We start from the raw sequence: 18093 nt of genomic DNA, 5'->3' as shown, positions 1-18093 counted from the left end.
CCTGAACAATGATTGTCGTTCACAGCACTACAGATGTGCCATTGAGCAAGGCACTGTTCTGAACCCCCCAACTGCTCGAGCACCTCACAATCTCCCTTATTCCAAAATATATTACACAGGTACATTTTGGAATAATGCTGTAACATAAAATGTGGGAAAAGTGAGGCGCTGTGAACACATTCCTGAGTCACAGTAAATGTTGTGCTATAGAACTAAGTCTTTTTTTAGTGTTACATTTACAGTGGTTACATTGTTCCTAATGAGGATTACAGGTTATTGGATTGGTGGCGAGTGACGTTGGTGGACATTGTTAAGCGAGACAAGTTCAGGACGGTCAAAGTGTTAGTGGCGGCACCGTGACGTAGGGAGGCTTAATTGGGTTTGCATGGGGGAGTGGCTTGGCAGTTCAAGCTGTTTATTGCCACACCCAGTCGACGTTTGCCATAAAACTTGATGCCCCAACACACAGATATAGTGCTGATCTTTTTTTGTTTTTAAAAAGGTTTCCATGAACACGGAATCCTTTCGGAAATGTGTACATGAACAGAAAGATGCTGAAATGTTGTAGTTTATATGCCAGGCCTGAAGAGGCGCTGTAACGCTGCGACAGGAAGTCACCAAAAACGGAGAATAAGGAATCTATGTGTTGTAAATTTACTCACAACAATGACGGTGAATTAGGAAGAGTGCAAGAAATGAGAAAGGTTACCAGCAAGACACATAACATCCAACGACACAATCAACTCATGTCGTTTCTGGCTGTGTTAGCGCACAGTTGCGCAAAAATTGGGACAATCACATCATCTCAGGAAAAAAAAAAAATATCTTTGTGTATACACTGAAACACATTTCTGACTGGTCAGGCCAGGGCCTCAATATCAAACAGAAAATTGCACATTTTGTATTTATTTCCTTTACACAAGTCAGCAAGCTTAACGCTAACACACAATACAAAACACCATAGAAGGGCTAATAACATTTGCATTGATGTTGCGGTAGGTATACAACTTTAAACAATCATCCATCCATTTTATTGACCGCTTATTCTTCACAAGGGTCACGGGGGGTGCTGGAGCCTATCTCAGCTGGCATTAGGCAGTAGGCGGGGTACACCCTGGACTGGTTGCCAGCCAATCGCAATTTAAACAATCAATATAACGGATATTTTGACACATTGGTAATGTACTAAATTATGTAAAGGTACGACTGAATAGTCATTTTGAAGTAGGGATGCACAATAATATTGGTGGCCGATAATTATGGGCAATTATCGACCAATTTGACGTCAAAAAGATAAACCAGATAAAGAAATCCAGCAATAATTATAGACATGCCACTTTGGTCCATCTGTTGTGGTTGTGGCTCATATCAATAAAATTCAGCTTCATGGTGCTTTACATACATTGAAACATTGTGCAAAGTTTATACAATGTTTCAATGTATTTGTTAGACTTTTAGTAGGACTCGAAAGTATATTTGTATTCAAGTTCATTTTGTCACCAATTATGGACTTACTTATCGGTTATCGACATCGGCAGTTCTAAATTATTGGTTTATCGGTATCGGTTGAAAATAGCATTATCGTGCATCCCTATTTTGAAGTAGTGAGTTACTTTTCAGTCAACCTGTAGTTCAAGTTGCTGGGGAAAGCACTCACAGGAGTGAGCCAGCTCACCTTTTTCGTTGTGACTGGAACAGCTCTGGTAGTGATTTGCTCCCAATGAGCTATGAATGGAATCACCACTACCATCTTGTCTTGAGCCCTCTTAAGCGTGAGCAAAGCAAAGGTGGGAGGGAGTCTCTGCTGGCGTGGAAGAGGGATAATCCAATACAGCGAGACTATACCAGGAAGGAGTCAGGGAACACTTGCGCTCTCCGTAAACTGAATGAGCACCTCACTGGCGAGACCAGAAAGAGACAGGAATTGTACAGACCGGTTGATCTTGCGGAGTACGTGGTCAACCTCACTCGCCATACCATTCGGGTGGCTGCGCTCGCTCAGGGGGTTGGGTGGGGAAGGCGGCAGTCCTGGGACTGTCGATGAAGATGGAGTGGTGGAAGAAACTGCTGCCAAACCTGTCGCCGAAGGTCAACGCATACGTGAAGGAGTACTGTAAGAGGAACGGCCTCTTGACGCTGTCCGTCTTTGCCGTGGTGACGGGCTGCGTACTGGGATTCCTCCTGAGGTCACTCAACCTGTCGACACAGGTACGGACACTCGGATAGATGGATGGCAGACAGGTTTGATTGGTTTGGACTGCTGAATGAATGGTAGGAAGTACATTATTTCAGTATGTATACTTCTGTGACTTGGATAGATGACCGGTTGACGGCTAGATGAACAAACAGATGGATAGGTGCATGAATGGATGATAGATGATACAGAAGAAGGGATGAATGAATGGGTGGTTGAACAGTCAGACGGAGAGAGTGACGGATTGATGGGCAACAAGCTGATAGAGGATATCAGATGGATGAATGGACCGTTGGAATAAAAGACAAGATCTGTGTTGACTTGATGGAGGGTTGGACAGAGCCGATGTTTGACTGGGATGGACTTGGAGAGGTGGATGAATGGAAGGCAGCACTGGTGGATGTAGAGGCTAAGGGACGGATGAACAGGCAAATGAATCCGTTGCATCGTAGGAAGGATAAACTGCTGAGGGATGGGTCAGTGGATCAAAGGGTTTGATGGACAGAGACGGATGGATAACAAGATATGGTTGGGTGGATCGGCAGTTGGACTGCGAAAGATAACTGATGGATGAAATTGTGGTTGTATGGGCAGATAGACAGATGGTTGTATGGAGAGATGGATGGATTGATGGGCTAATAATGGATTAATGGGCAGAGGATGGGTTAATGGATGGATGTATCAGTGGAAACTATATTTGAACGAAGATGCATGATGTTAGATGCAGATGTTAGATTAACCATGTATAGCCTTTTTGATTGTTCTAATCCTACAGTAAATATTCTCTGATTTATGTAGTCCAGCATGAAAGCAAATTATTGTTTAATCAAAGTAAAACTATTGCAAGTATCTGCTTTTACTTTGAAAACAATCAGCACTTGCACCTATTTTCTGACATGGTGACAAGTGGACATGTTTTCTGATTGAAACAGGGTAATCTAAATTTGATCTATGCAATAAGCCGAAAGAAAACGAATTAGACAGGTGGAGTGAACCAACTTTTAAGGACAAGGATGGATGATTGGATGGATGGATTGATTGCTCCAACCATCGGATTAACAAATGGATGAAAGATAGGTGGGTGGTTCTATGGTTAGATGTGAGATGGACAGATGGGTGGACAAACAGACAGATGAATATAAGAGTGGAGGGTTTGCTAGTTGGACAGACACTTCTTTTGACCAACAGAGGGACAGTTGAATGAAAGACAAACAACAGCCATGAGGCTGATGGATTGACTGGATGAAGAACAGTTGTCATCCGATGCAATGTGGAGATAGGACGCTTAAGTTTCGTTTGACCAGGTTTTCGAAAGTAGCCACTGTGGCCCCAAAGATTTTAGGAGGGCTTTCAAGTTTCATTTCCAATGTTCCCCCCACCTCCATCACCAGGCCAAGATCTACTTCTCTTTCCCTGGGGAGCTGCTGATGAGGATGCTAAAGATGCTGATTCTGCCTCTCATCACATCCAGGTACAAAATGTTTGTCCCTAGGTGGGGTTACTGATATAAAACGCACAGTCAATCTCGACTGGATACTAATAATGAAGTTAAGGTTCAGGGGTGTCCAAGGTCTGGTCTGTTTTCATTTTTTAATTGGCCAACTGCTTATTCTGACCACATAAACATTGCCTGCACTAGGTTACAAGAACATTATTGCAGCATTACCAGACTAACCCCACGCCTCCCAATTTTGTACTCCAGTCTTATGTCTGGTCTGTCAGCCATGGACACGAAGGCCAGCGGCCGACTGGGTGTCCTGACCATCACTTACTACCTGTGGACTACCTTCATCGCTGTCATCGTGGGCATCGTGCTCGTCCTCATCATCCATCCAGGAACGGGCACCGAAAAGGACAGCCACCACACCAGCTCGGGGCCTGTTACGACTTCGGCTGATGCTCTGCTGGACCTCATCAGGTAAACACCTCGTGTACACCCGGACGTCAGGCACAGGCTTAGGGAATGGGTACTGAAAATACATGTCCTGGGTGTAGGCCTTCAGAAAGTGCAATTGGAGTTCCTCCAAGTTAGTGCTGTCATTTTGTGTTTGACTCTTGTGCTCGTCCCATTCAATAAACGTCTGAGAGTTCACTGAAGGCTGTGGCTCCCCTTGCTCACATGCGAGAGCATTACAGTACATTAACTGCACAGTTTTTAAATCACATCACTGAAGCTAAGTAAGCACCTTGTAACAAGGTAACAAAAAGTGATGTCGCATAATGCAAAAATCCAAGTACTGTAGTTGGGGCACTCAAGAGGTCAAGGTACCATTAAGAAACGCTGGGATACTTTTTTTGGGGCACACGTCTTGGTGCCAAATAACTCCCACCTTTTGTGCCTTGCGGGTCCAGGAAAATATCTATAATTTAAGTGCCTTAAGCCCATATCCCATTGGGTGGGTGGACAGTTGAAACGTTTGCGAATGTTGAAGGGTTCGTTCAAGTTCGCAAACATTCGCCTCAACTCTTCATGGTCTTTTTTGTCGTCTGCTGTCCTTGTGACAACAACGACCAGTAAGAGTCTAGCTAACGTTTAGCCAACATTTAGCGTTGGACTCACAACTTCAATAAATGCACCTTTGACTCATTGAAAAACAATATTTGTTGCCCTTAAAGCTTTGCGTTTAACTCATTCACTGCCTTTGACAAGTATACTTGTCAATTGTATTTTTTAGAGCGGTGCTAAATGGGGGCGAATCTGAGCATGCTCCACTGTAAATATCAAACTTGGAAACAACTTTACTGATGCCCAACCACCGGTAGATGACATCATTGCCCCATTTTATAGGAAATAAACACAGTTTCAGAGTCCATGGGAGAAATGGCTGTATTTTGGCAAACCTACATTTTTCTGCTGTCAATTATAAAAGAACGGGACGGGACAAAAAGTAGGGAGTCTATTCTGTTATTTGGTAGATTCGGTTTATATATAATTATTGAATGTAATATCACGTGAGTATTGGAAATGTAAAAATTTTCTATAATGACTGGCAGTGAATGAGTTTTAAGTACCCCTGGTCTAATTGGCTATAGATGTAAACGAATGAGGTCCATTGATTGATTGAATGCAAATGGCTAGCCGTATACAAAATAAAACAAAACAAAAACAAGAATGGATGTCTTACAGACAATGCAGAGTCTTGAAACCAGAGTACTGGAAGAAACCCGAGCACAAGCACCGGCAGAACTCCACACTGAACCACAATTCGAACACAGAACCTTTGACGTTGAAATCACAGTGGGTAAAATAGTTGCAGTGTCACTGGTCGCCTAAGAATAGGAAGCCACTTACTGGTAAGCTGTTAATCCCTCACTCACTCAGTCTCTACGCTCGCCATGAGTGCGCTTAAGCTTAAGCGCCATTCATGTAAGAGCTCCACGAATACACTCACGCTAAATCTGATTATTTAAGAGCATCCTGGGGTTTGTCTGCCTGCCGCCGGTCAAGCAAACGCTTGACATCAGAGTCCCCGTGCGTGCTCACATGGCCCCAGCCTCACTTTCGCTGACGTACGTGGTATAAATCCATCAGACTGTTTGGGGCTTGTGCAAAAGCCTTGTATTCCGATTAGAATAAAAACCCAATAAAAACACCTCAATCGGAATAAACCAGTCAGGGTGGAAAACCAATAAACTTGCTCTAAGTCAACGAGGACTCATGATGAACCGCAGACATGAAAATGCATTATTTTATCTTCTATAGGAACATGATCCCTTCCAATCTAATTGAAGCAACCTTCCAACAGGTAAGCAGATCCAAAATCCCAAATATGAGTGTGAAATAGCTTCACCTTAACTCTCGTGTTGTGGTTCCCCAGTACCGAACAGATCTAGTGCCCATCGTGCACAGTTCCAACTCGAAGGAGTCACAAGCCAACTACGTGTACGTCATGCCCGACTATCACAATCCCCGCCTGGGCCACCCGGTCTTCCTGGACATCACCCCAGCACCCGACATCGACTACAAGATCGTGCCCAGTACTAGCAAGGGCATGAACGTCCTGGGGATCGTCATCTTCTCGGCCACCATGGGTAAGACAAACTGATTTGGGGTTAGGTTCATGGATAAGAGGGCGGAGTTCTTGGGGATCCCCGTCCGAAAATCAGAATTTGTGGGCGTAAAGCCCAGTTTCTGAATTTGATGTTTGAAGGATAAAGGTTTTCTATGGTGGTGAATGATAATGATTCAATAATTTCGCCAGTGTTCAGTTTTTGGAGTTCTAGGGTACTGTTCGGACTCATAATATCCATTTAGCTCGTGTGATGGATAAAAGGGTGTCGTTCCTGTGGATACAATATGAGTAAAGGTTAGGAATTGGGGGGTTTACATCTGTTTTCTGAGCTTCTCAGAATAAGAGGTTTTCGTTTGGGGGAAGGATTTGGTGTTGAAGATTTAGAAATTGTGGAGGGCAAGGGTTAGCGGTTAAATATTCAAGAAGAATTCAAGAATGAAGTCAGTGTTCAGGTTTTGGAGTTTGGGCATAAACAGAGGGTTTGGGGTTAGGTTGGGTTATGAATAAATGGGCGGCGCTCTTGGGAAAAGGCAGAGGCCTCCCAAGGTTTGCCCAAGGTTTTGTGTTTGTGGGATTTTGAGGTTGTTGAATTTGGGTTAAGAATGCATTAAATGACTTGGAGTAAGTTATGCACTCTTAGAGGTGTGTTTTTTAGGGAAGGAGTTTAAAGCTCAAGGTTTAAAATTTGTAAAGGGGGCGAATCGGTAGGGATAAAAATTCAATAATTAAGTCAGTGAGCTCCAGTTTGGAGTACTGCAAGTCACAAATCTTTCCTGCGTGTTCTCAGGGCTGCTCCTGGGGAAGATGGGCGAACGTGGAGCGCCGTTGGTCAACGTTTGCCAGTGCATCAATGAGTGCGTCATGAAGATCATTAACGCGGCCATGTGGTGAGGAACACACACACACACACACATGCTCACTTGAAAAATAAACACAAAGCACCGGCAGATTAGATCTAAAAATAAATGGCACACAGCAGTTCAGCAATGCCTGAAGTGTCGTTGCTAACGGGTGATCGGAGGGAAGCAATTTCCCATTAGCTCCTTGGAAGCTAACATACTGTACTCTATTTAAAAAAATACTTTTTTTTGTCACTGATATGAAATCAGACCAAAGTTTTTCTGTTTTAGGTCAATTGGGATGATCATAATTGTTAAATGAGCTTTTACTTGTATAGCGCTTTTGTACGTTAGATACTCAAAGCGCTTTAACAGTCTCCTCGCTTACCTACTGATGATGAGGCATCATGAGCAACTGAGGGTTCAGTATCTTGTTCAAGGACTCTTGATCGAACCAATTACCTTTGGGTTGGGAGATGACCACTCTACCACCTGAGCCAAGCCGCCTCTGTCTATCTCTTCTGAGAAGCTCGTGGAAGATCCTCTTTTGCATTTGGCCAATTGAAATCATTTTGGTAATGATTCCGTCCTGCAGGTACTTCCCCTTTGGCATTGTGTTCCTGGTGGCAGGGAAGATCCTGGACATGCATGACCCAGCCCACCTGGGAGAAAAGCTGGGCATGTACTTCATCACGGTCCTGTCCGGCCTTTTTGTTCACGGCCTCATCTTGCTGCCCCTCTTCTACTTCTTCTTCACGCACAAAAACCCATTTCCCTTCATCAAGGGCCTTCTGCAGGCTCTCGTCATCGCCTTGGCCACGTCTTCAAGGTGAGCGCAGTCAGCGTGTGACACACAGCAGATTCCACCCACATCCGTCCTGACGTTGAGCTGAGGTCCGTTTCGTTGTTCTTGCAGCTCGGCTACTTTGCCAATCACCATGAAGTGTCTGCTGGAGAACTGTAGCGTGGACCGGCAGATTGCTCGCTTCGTGCTCCCCGTGGGAGCCACCATCAACATGGACGGAACAGCCCTGTATGAGGCGGTGGCGGCCATCTTCATCGCTCAAGTCAACGATTACGACTTGGACTTTGGCCAGCTTGTCACCATTAGGTACACATGCAGAGTTTTATGATAGAGTTAAAAGTCACCACCATGTATATTACTTGTGTAAAAGTGTTAAAGCACTTAAACGGATAGTTCGGCTTTTTTTTTTTTTTTTTTTTTTACATGAATCTCTATTTCATCCTCACCTCCAGTGTGTGCGATCAGCACTGACTTACCCCTGACAGCTTCCTGTGACAAGAGTTCTGGTCCGGTGTTGGACGAGAGGAAAATATTCCAGCAAGCTGGCTGGGGTCACGGAAATAAAAGCGTTTTCCTTCTAAAAACAATCTTTGTTCAAAAGAGTGATACATTTGCATCACAATACTCTTTTCTGAAAAAAGTCAGACACCATTACCGCCAGGCACTACGTTTCTGTTCGTTCGTATCACTGTGCGTCACCCTGTAGACAGCTAATCGACGTGCTGCAGACAGTTGATCCTTCCGCCTTCGAAAAGACAAACAACTTGTAGATTAGTGCGCGTCTATCAGCTGTATGCAGGGCGCCGCGCAGTGATACGAACAGAAAAGTAGTGTCTGGCGGTAATGGCGTCTGACTTTTTTCAGAAAAGGAGTTTAATGATGCAAATGTATCACTCTTTTGAACACAAATTGTTTTTAGAAGAAAAACGCTTTATTTCACTGACCCCAGCCAGCTTGCTGGACTATTTTCCTCTCGTCCAACACCGGACCAGAACTCGTGTCACAGAACGTTGTCAGGGGTAAGTCAGTGCTGATCGCAAACACTGGAGGTGAGGATGAAATAGATTCATGTCAAAAAAGCCGAACTATCCCTTTAAGTTAGCAAAAGTATTTTTCTGATATTAAATTGAATTAGAAGTAGGGGAGTGTCTGTATTTGACGCATCTCGAACAGCCCGGCTTCTTTCATCTTAGCATAACGGCGACAGCGGCGAGCATTGGCGCAGCTGGAATACCTCAAGCTGGTCTTGTTACCATGGTGATCGTCCTGACCTCTGTGGGGCTGCCGCCTGCTGACATCTCTCTGATTGTGGCCATTGATTGGGTTCTGTGAGTCCCACTGCAAAACACTTTAACGGCAAGATGTTGTAAATACGACTGAGGTCAATGTGCCCCCCCTGCTCACAGCGATCGCTTTAGGACGATGATAAACGTCCTTGGTGACGCCTTGGCAGCTGGTATCATGGCACATGTATGCAGGAAAGACTTTGAGAAAGCCACCGCTACCGCTGCAGTCGCCACAGATGCTCTCACACCAGTCATCGTAAATAATGGAGGATCATCAAAACGGGTAAGGAGAAATTGCATGATACAAACATAGGTTAGGTTCAAGACTGTGAGGGTAAGGTCAGGTTTCTGAGTTTGCTGTGAATTGGGAAAGAGAATTGGACAGTAGTGGGAAGAGGAATCTAGATTACGGATAAGAGTTAAATCAGTGTTTAGATTTGAAAAGTTTTGGGTTAAGGTCAGGAATTTAACTGAGTTTTAGAACAAACGTTTGCTTTCTCCCAACAGAGAGACACAGTGATCTCCGTGGGCAACCAGAGCGTGGCCCTGTCCGACGCACCCCTGATCGCGCACCGCTGTGATTTTGTGTTTGAGGTTGATGGTGACAACATCCTGGAGAAACCTATGGCCTGCTACAACCTGTGTCAAGTTTGAGGCGCTTTCTCAGGATGGGCAGTCAGCCTTCCAAAGACCAAACACTCATCTCACCAGTGACAAAAGGGGAACCATCATAAACTCAGGATGAGACTTGTCAGTTTCTTTCCCAGTGCCAAGCCAAAACAAAACCTTCACTACTTGACATACATTATGTTGTATGTCTCGGAATGAATTCCGTCTTGAGCGTCTGCAGCCAATCAGGCAACTGAATGTCACTTTAAGACTTTTGCAGTAGGACTGTCCTAATGATGGTTTTAGACTCCGATCCAAATGCCTTAACATGATCCATCGTGCTGCGCTAGCAGCAGCCGATTAACAAGTAACCTTGTCAAATGTAAGCTTAGACAGCAAAAATAGCAAGATTTTCCTTTGAGTCACGAGATGGTTAACTTTTTTTTTTTTTATACCAAAGGCTGTTTTTTGGCGCTTGTTTTCCAATTAAAAGTTGGTTCACTCCACCTGTCTAATTCTTTTTCTTTCGGCTTATTGCATAGATCAAATTTAGATTAACCTGTTTCAATCAGAAAACATGTCCACTTGTCACCATGTCAGAAAATAGGTGCAAGTGCTGATTATTTTCAATGTAAAACCAGAAACTTGCAATAGTCTTACTTTGATTAAACAATAATTTGCTTTCATGCTGGACTACATAAATCAGAGAATATTTACTGTAGGATTAGATCAAAAGGCTATAAATGGTTAATCAATGATCAAAATAGTTAATTTGATCACATGGTTGTTGATTAATCAATTAATTGACACCTCTAATCAATACAGTAAATACTTGTAGGAATTGTGACTCTTGCAAATTGGCATGGGCGACCTTGTCCTCCAAATTTCTTGCCCCTGATAAATGCCTTTGTTGTTCTGACAATGTTTTAAGCCATTACACCAGCGATTTAGTTTCGTTCATGACAGCAGCAACCTGAATCGGTCAATTCTTAAAAACAACCATCCACATGAGGACTGACATAGCATAGATTTTTGAAGAAATCTAAGATATGGAGGCACAGTAACTGAAAAAGGGTTCTTGTACCGCTGCATGCCATTTGCAACCTCAAACTCGCCAAAAGGATTGGCATAAGCAGAGTATCTGCAATATTATTTAAATCTTGTACTTTACAGATTTTGAGTCCGTTAAAGGAAATTTTAACATTTTAGTCAAAAGCAGCTCCTGTTTTTTCCACCATATTTTTCCTTTGCACTTTTTGATTCATTCATCCACCCAACAACCACCTTTTACAGGAAGACAATGAAATGAATTAAATCACCCTCAACATCCAAAGGTTACGTCCCTCCCCGAAAACACAGAACTCATTCCTTCACTTAAAAGCCAACATTATTTTATTGACATATTGACAAGGATGAAGATCAGCACAAGTCTTCCATCGACAAAAAAAAAGAAGAAAAAAAAAGCTCCATTAACAAATAAATATATGGTGATGAACAAAACCTTGCCCATTATAAATTACGTCTGAAAGCAGTGCATCCCCACCCACTCACCTGTTTGAGGAACAAAAACACTAAGCAGTGGCAGCTGTCAGTAGAAAAAAAGAAAATTCCGATTAAAAATATATATCTTATCTATATATCAAATCCAACGAGACATGGCTTACCTGCTTTGAGCAAGTCACATCACATCACATATTGCACACATTTCCAAGAGAAAAATCCCAACAAAATTTGTATTTCTAAAGACTTGGAGGTGCAGGAATCGTGGGGAGACGTTGCAGCGATGGTGAGGAACCTACAGGCTGTTTCATCCGATCTTCCATGCAATGCAAAAAAACAAAACTTGAGACAAACCTTTCTAAAAGGCACAAAAACAAATTAAAAAACACACATCTCTAATACAAATTTGCTTGAAAGGTGTACCAGATTTACAAATTCCCAGCCATCAAGAACTTGATTTAAAACAGCTCCTGTGTAGAGAACTAATCATAGCGAATGAGGTTGACCAGTTATAAGCTGACAGCCAATTGGAAGCAATCATTTTGAAATGTCACCCCTCTCTCTCCCTCTATATATATATATATATATATATATATATATATATATATATATATATATATATATATAAAAAAAATCTATTTTTTTTTAATCCATGTCTTATAAGCAGGAAGTAGCACACCACAGCTTTCATACTAAATTTAGGTAATTATTTTTTCCAAATCTCTAATTTTCAATAATTAAAAGCATTTATCTCAAAGGAATGTACAATCAACTATTCTAATGGGCCAAATTGAAGGGGAAAAAATAATAAAATAGAAAAAACAAACAAAGCAAAGGTTTCGCAAAACAAACGTAAATTTAATGGTTTGAGTTGAAAAGTGAAATCACAAACAAAAAAACAAAACAAAAAAAAGTGTAATAATCAACAAAGGCCATTTGTTTCACTCCAAACTTGAGATGAGCACTTGTTAAAACAATGAAAACCAAACAAATAAACCTTCCTCTGCTAAAAGGGAAAAAAAATTCACAAAAACAAAAGTTTTAGTTATGATTAAACAACAAATGAAACGGGGGGAGACAAAAGCAATGCTGCATTCAGTCTGATAAAAGTCATTAGTACCTCTGTCCAATGTGAGGGGTTATCTAATAATAATAATAATAATAATAATAATAATAATAAAAGAAGCAGAAAGTCAAAGAGTTTGAATAATTGACTCATGTGTTTGGTCCATCACATTTCCCTCTCAACCATAACTTTTCCATACAAACAAGAACAACAATAATAAAAAGATACTCAGATTTCAATCTGTGGAGTGGGTGAGCTTGTTGATTCAGAGTTGATGGTGGGTGGGGGCTTGGGGGGCTATTTATTAAAAGTACTTTGCTCCCAACATTTACATCCAGTGGATGATTAGAATTTAAGGCCTCTATGTCGACATGTGAAAATACTCCAGGACTGCTTCTCAGTGAGGGAAAACCTTCAGCGCAAAACCTGGCTCCAAAGATGAACGAACGAGGCAAAAATGATGTTGGGATTTACCGCCAAAACGAGATTTCTTTTTCCCCAAAGCAGAATGTGTATTGTGGTATGTTCTGTTTGGACATCTTGCGATTCTTGTGTGTATTAAAGTAGCAGGTATTTGAAGGATTTGAATTACTCTAACATTGATACTAAAGTCTCATGCTCCAGGGGAAAAAAACAAAAAAAACAACAAAAAAACAACAACAACAACCTGAAAACCAGCAACAAGCAACATGGATAAGTTCCGAGACACTTTTTAGATGAAAGGTGCAGTGTTGAGTGAACGTATTAAACTGAGTGAACCGCGGAGACCCCCACCTCTACTTGTGGCCCTTGCTGGTCTTGAAGGACACCTGCAGGGTCTTATCACCCAGCCGGTAGCCATTTAGGCTCGCGATGGCCATGGCCGCCTCCTCGTAGTTGGTCATGGTGACAAAGCCGAAGCCCTTGCACTTGTTGGTGTTGAAGTCGCGGATCACCTTGACGTTGGTGACAGCGCCGAAGGGGCCAAACATCTGCCAGAGGACGCTCTCGTCCGACTCCTGGCCCAGGTTGTAGATGAAGATGCACCAGCCCGAGGCCGAGTTACCCGGCACGCCGCCCACGCTGCCCACGCCGCCCATGTGGTCCACACCCATCGGGGAGAATCTGAGGACGGATCGCCAGGCACAAGGTTCACAGTTTCTGTTGTACTTGTTGTTACCAGCGTACAGTAATACAGTAGTTCATTTGTTCCGCAAACAAATTCAGAATAAGCAGTACAGACGATAGCTGTTTGGATGGATCAAATCATTTTTTTTCCTTTGAAATTAACAGGGAAGTTGGGTCAAAATTTGTCTTTATTATATGTTCTATGCAGCCCTATTAGTCTAAGTATGGTAATCTGTAAGGGTGTACATCTCTCCAAGCAAGACGATTCGATACGCACCTCGATACATAGGGGGGGATCCGATACAAGAACGATTCGATTTTAAATTGAAACGATTCGGTTCGATTCAGTAGGATTACTATTCGATTCGGTTCGATTCGGTGTAGCGGTGCAATGATTATTTGATAACTCAACAATTAGTTAATTGTCAAATTAATTTACAATTATTTTGTTACTCCATTAAAGGTGTGAATATCTTGTTTAATTTAAAATGATCAAAATCTTGTAACTTTCACATTTCACATGCAATCTGCCTAATAAAATCCTCCACTCGTAAGTTGTAACTACTAATTAATATCTTTTTCAAAGTGCCACCTTACTACATGTAAACTAATTGACTTAAAACAATTACAAATAGATATAGATAGATAGATAGAAGTCTCGAGCGACTTAGTCAAGGAAATGCAGTTTAAACAGCTGGCTTGTGAATAATATTCTCATTCATCCAGAAGGACATTTCATTCTGAAGGCACTGAATCGATAGCAACTGGACTGTTTTGGTTGTTTTATAAGACAGCCTGAAACTCAGAAACTTGCAAGAAATCTTAGTGTAGCTTGTCTAGACGAAGTACTGGCATTTGTTCACCAGGAGCTAACATAAGGATTTGTTGGTGGTTAATGGAACACTTTATAAAATGAAAAGTCAAGATGGAGACGGATTTCTTCTTAATTTAAACTTTACTCATCAAAAGCGACAGCTAGAGCGCAAAGACTTCCTGACCCCCTAATCAGTTAACTAACACTAACCAATCAGAAGCTAGCATACTTTAGGTAAATGCAAGTGACTGATGGAGAACAGCAGATTTGACACATCAACAGCTACTTGTAAATTTTTTTTTTAAAAACAAAACAATGTATGTGTAAATAATAATACTGGAATATACATTTGAACAAATTAACTTCAGTGCTTGATCCTCAAGGTGTGGACCTTCGCAAGCGAGGCGTCTGTCACTTGCAGTATCCAATGCTTCAAAGTGTGAATGTTTCGTCATTGTTATGGTTAATCCCTGCTAAAGCAATTACTATCTCCTTATTTGAAAACACTACCAAAAAGTATTGGCAGTAACATCTGTGTATTTCTCATATGTTTCTCAGTTTTTTTTTCTAGCAAATTTACCACTTTATAAAGTGGCAAACCTGTGAGTTTATAAAGTCACAAATTTACCGCTTTATAATTTCGCAAATTTGCGACTTTATTAAGTGGCAAATTTACACGTTTTTTTCTCTGAATATTGACCTCCTTAAAAAAATAGATTTATATGAGGCCCTAACACGCCGTCATAGACTTAAACAGCAAAATCCACCCTTTTTATCCATCTCAGAGGGGTGGCCATTTTGCCACTTGCTGTTGACTGAAAATGACAGAGCTCAGGTCACGACCAATCACAGTTTAGCTTTCCACCGTATACGTACAGTTCGTTCCCGCATTACCTGTGCATGTTTCTGCACTCACAAATTCACCTATTTGCGGGTCTTTTTGGGTAACAAATCCTCAGCTATTCGCTGAAGTGAAAAGAAAGGAAAAAAACAAAAAACAAAAAAAAAAAACACCCTCATGGCTATAGCCCAACATGCATTTCCACTATCCTGTTGCATCCACAGACAAAGCCTTTGGGGGTTTTAATCGTCTACAGGGTTTCATGTTAAAAGGAATAAAGAGGTTTTACAAAGTGTATTTTACTGTACACCCCCGCCTTAACCGGCTCACCTGAAGCGCTGCGCCTGGTGGTGCATGGGCCCGGGGAAGCGTCTGGACTGGTTGTGGTAGAGCTGGGAGATGATCTGCGTGTTCTTCATCATATTGGGGTCAGCGGCGAAGCGCACCGAAATGGGCTCTGGCGCCCCGGGTGGCTTTTGGCCGTTGACGTTTTTCACCGCCTCCTCGGCCTCGGAGCGCTTGTCGAAGCGGATGAAGGCCTTGCCGCGTGACATGCCTGCGTTCCCGGAGGAGAAACAGGCACGTGAGTGAGTGCCGACCACGTTTAAAAACGCCACCGTCCTACCTGTGGACTGGTCGACGAGCACGCGGGAGTTTATGATGCGGCCGTAGTGCGAGAACATTTCCTCCACGTCCTTTTGCATCATGGTCTTGGGCAGGTTGGTGATGTACAGGTTGGCGTCCTTGATGGTGTCAGAGCTGGGCCGCGCATACGACACCTGAAGATGGGAGGCAAGCCGTCGCACAATGAAAAGTGGCGTCAGCCCACGCGTGAGCACTTCAGTCTATCACACACGTGTGGATATCTGACCAAATGCTGCTTGTGATATTGCTTAAAAAGGGGACGTTATAGGAAATACTTGACTTCTGAATGGCTTGTAGACACGTCGTTCATTGTGTGTTCTCGAGTGCCTGCCCCCAATCAAGTGTGAAATTAAACAACCTTTAAGTGATCGGCCTATTTGTGGAAGAAAAAGAATGACGGCCTGCACTTCTGCCCGCCTACACACCCACACAGCCACTGGACTACACTATTTGAACACTACATTATAGCCAAAAGGTAAACAAAAGGTTTTTACATGCACAAATCTTATACACTATGTATGAGGTGTGAACTATGAATGAGAATTTTTATAGCCTTGTTGACAACCCACAAAAAATACATTTTGCAAAAATGCCCAATCATAGATTTTTTTATTTTTATTTTTCAAGACAAACAATTTCTTTGGTGACACAAAGCAAAACCTCATGGCAACCAGTGAGCCGTTGTAAACGGCGCCACAACCTGCATCTACTCCCTAGTCAGCGGACAGCGCGGGTGTGTTACATGACATGACATCTGTGGCATCGTTTAACAAATGGTAGAACACCTGATATGTGCACGTTACCTTGATAGTTTTGGAATGTAGCCTTAGTCCATTCAGTGATTCGATAGCTCTTTCTGCATCACTAGGGTTAACATAGTTAACAAATCCATACCCTAAACTGTGGCCTAGAGAAAAAAAAAAAGGAAAACAATAAAATAAAACAAACAAAAAAACGTGTAAAGTTAGTGGCTAGTCTAAACAAACAAACAAACAAATAAACAAAATGTTCACAGATCATCAGGGGCCCGTTAGAATAAATCAAACTCTGGGCTGTTGGAAAACTTAAGAAAATCAGCAAGTCCCTAAAATGGATGAGAAAAAGTGAAGATTTACGTTTCCCCGCTTAACTTTTTGCCATTCAAAACAAAACCCCTGTTTTTTTTTTGTTTTGTTTGCTCTGGTAGCTCGCCAGCGTCAAGTGACCCACCCACCCAGTCCCGAGAGCGCCCCTGCCTACCTCCGACTTTATCTCGAATCAGCTTGGCCGACTCCACCTCGCCAACGCTGCCGAAGAGGTTGCGCAGGTCATCCTGCGACATGCCCTGCGGCAGGTAGTTGACAATCAGGTTGGTCTTGGCGTTCTTTGCGTCCTCGCCTGGCATGTCGAAACCGTTGGACATGTCGTATGCCTCCTGCTGCTCCAAAGCGGGTGCACAAGTGGGGTTGGGGGCAGTTAGGCAACCACAAGTGTGAATAGTTTACTTGATGGCACACAACAACATCGCTTAGTGTTTCCCCAACCTTTCTTGAGTAACGGCAGACATTTTGCGTTATAAAAATCTCACAGCTCACAAACAAGAAAATGTCATCAAAAACAGTTTGTGTGATTCTTGTTCGGTGGTATACTTTAATTAGAGGTGTCCCGATTCAACAATGACAGCAGTCCTTCAAGTGAAAAAAACAAAAACAGAACAAAACTATTGGGTTATATCGGCCTGCATCTAAAAATCTCTGATAAGCACACTGTCCACACAGTCCAGCGCCCTGATCCAGCAGCCCACAACGGGAGCATTTGCTAAGGTGCTAACGAAGCAGCCAAAAGTAGGAGTGATGGTAGCCATGTGTCAGGATATTTTGTAAACAGACCCTGCAGCTGAGTGTGACACTTGTCACACCCGTGGTGGCACAAAGTGTAATATGAGTGACTTCATTGCGCATCTGATCTTATGCAGCATGAGGATTTCCACAAGACCGCGGCAGTAGACCAGCTTATTTCCTATGTGCCCCCTGCACGAGAGCTAAGAGCGAGGGGCTCTTTTCTAACATTCCATACTACAAAAAAAAAAAAAAAAAGAAAAGAAAAAAAAGAAAAAAAAAAGAAAAAAAAAAGTAAACTTACGTATGATCTTTCTGCGGTGATATCGGTTCTATGTCGGCCAACACTCAATGCTGCAAAATCTGTATTGTATCAGAAAAAAAATAAGTGTTATCGGGACACCGCTAACTTAAGTAGTGATGGATACACAAATTGCACCTTCTTGCATCTAGTGTAAGCATTGAACTGTTCTGTCAATGGCATAAATAAATGAACACATTATTTGAAGTAAATTTTCGGAACAATTACGTGTAAATGAGTAATTTCCTTCGCCACG

General features: G+C 42.4%; 2 protein-coding genes across 11 annotated transcripts in view; one reads left to right on the top strand and one right to left on the bottom strand.

Moving 5' to 3' along the window:
* Positions 1-1824: 1824 nt before the first annotated feature.
* LOC144032003 (excitatory amino acid transporter 5-like) lies at positions 1825-10252 on the top strand. The gene is made up of 11 exons (XM_077539580.1): positions 1825-2208; positions 3586-3665; positions 3897-4112; positions 5898-5940; positions 6013-6226; positions 6995-7094; positions 7642-7875; positions 7963-8157; positions 9045-9179; positions 9258-9420; positions 9645-10252. The coding sequence occupies exons 1-11, from the start codon at positions 2041-2043 to the stop codon at positions 9789-9791; spliced, it is 1695 nt and encodes a 564-aa protein (XP_077395706.1). The 5' UTR covers positions 1825-2040; the 3' UTR covers positions 9792-10252.
* A 1831-nt stretch (positions 10253-12083) lies between these two features.
* The window catches only part of elavl1a (ELAV like RNA binding protein 1a), a 10787-nt gene continuing 4777 nt past the window's right edge, over positions 12084-18093 (bottom strand). For 4 of the 10 annotated variants that reach the window (XM_077539587.1, XM_077539584.1, XM_077539585.1 and 1 more), the window contains 5 exons: positions 17841-17899; positions 16959-17136; positions 16523-16626; positions 15405-15853; positions 12084-13416 (listed from right to left, as the gene is read on the bottom strand). In XM_077539587.1, coding sequence (XP_077395713.1) covers positions 13089-13416; positions 15405-15853; positions 16523-16626; positions 16959-17121 — 1044 coding nt within the window. In that variant the 5' untranslated portion in view covers positions 17122-17136; positions 17841-17899 and the 3' untranslated portion in view covers positions 12084-13088. Of the gene's footprint in view, positions 13417-15404; positions 15854-16522; positions 16627-16958; positions 17137-17840; positions 17900-18093 lie in introns of those variants that run through there. The other 6 variants (XM_077539581.1, XM_077539589.1, XM_077539583.1 and 3 more) reach the window with 3 other exon arrangements.

Source organism: Festucalex cinctus, chromosome 12 (genome assembly GCF_051991245.1).
Source record: "Festucalex cinctus isolate MCC-2025b chromosome 12, RoL_Fcin_1.0, whole genome shotgun sequence".
Classification (NCBI taxonomy): Eukaryota; Metazoa; Chordata; class Actinopteri; order Syngnathiformes; family Syngnathidae; genus Festucalex; species Festucalex cinctus.
The sequence above is the reverse complement of the archived record's forward strand: the minus strand, read 5'-3'. Positions and strand labels throughout refer to the sequence as shown.

Bases quoted from the DNA above. Each gene is read 5' to 3' on its own strand.
- LOC144032003 (XM_077539580.1), top strand. From the start codon at position 2,041: ATGAAGATGGAGTGGTGGAAGAAACTGCTGCCAAACCTGTCGCCGAAG. The intron at 4,113-5,897 runs GTAAACACCTCG...TATCTTCTATAG, and splicing joins GCTCTGCTGGACCTCATCAG to GAACATGATCCCTTCCAATC. The intron at 5,941-6,012 runs GTAAGCAGATCC...GTGGTTCCCCAG, and splicing joins TTGAAGCAACCTTCCAACAG to TACCGAACAGATCTAGTGCC.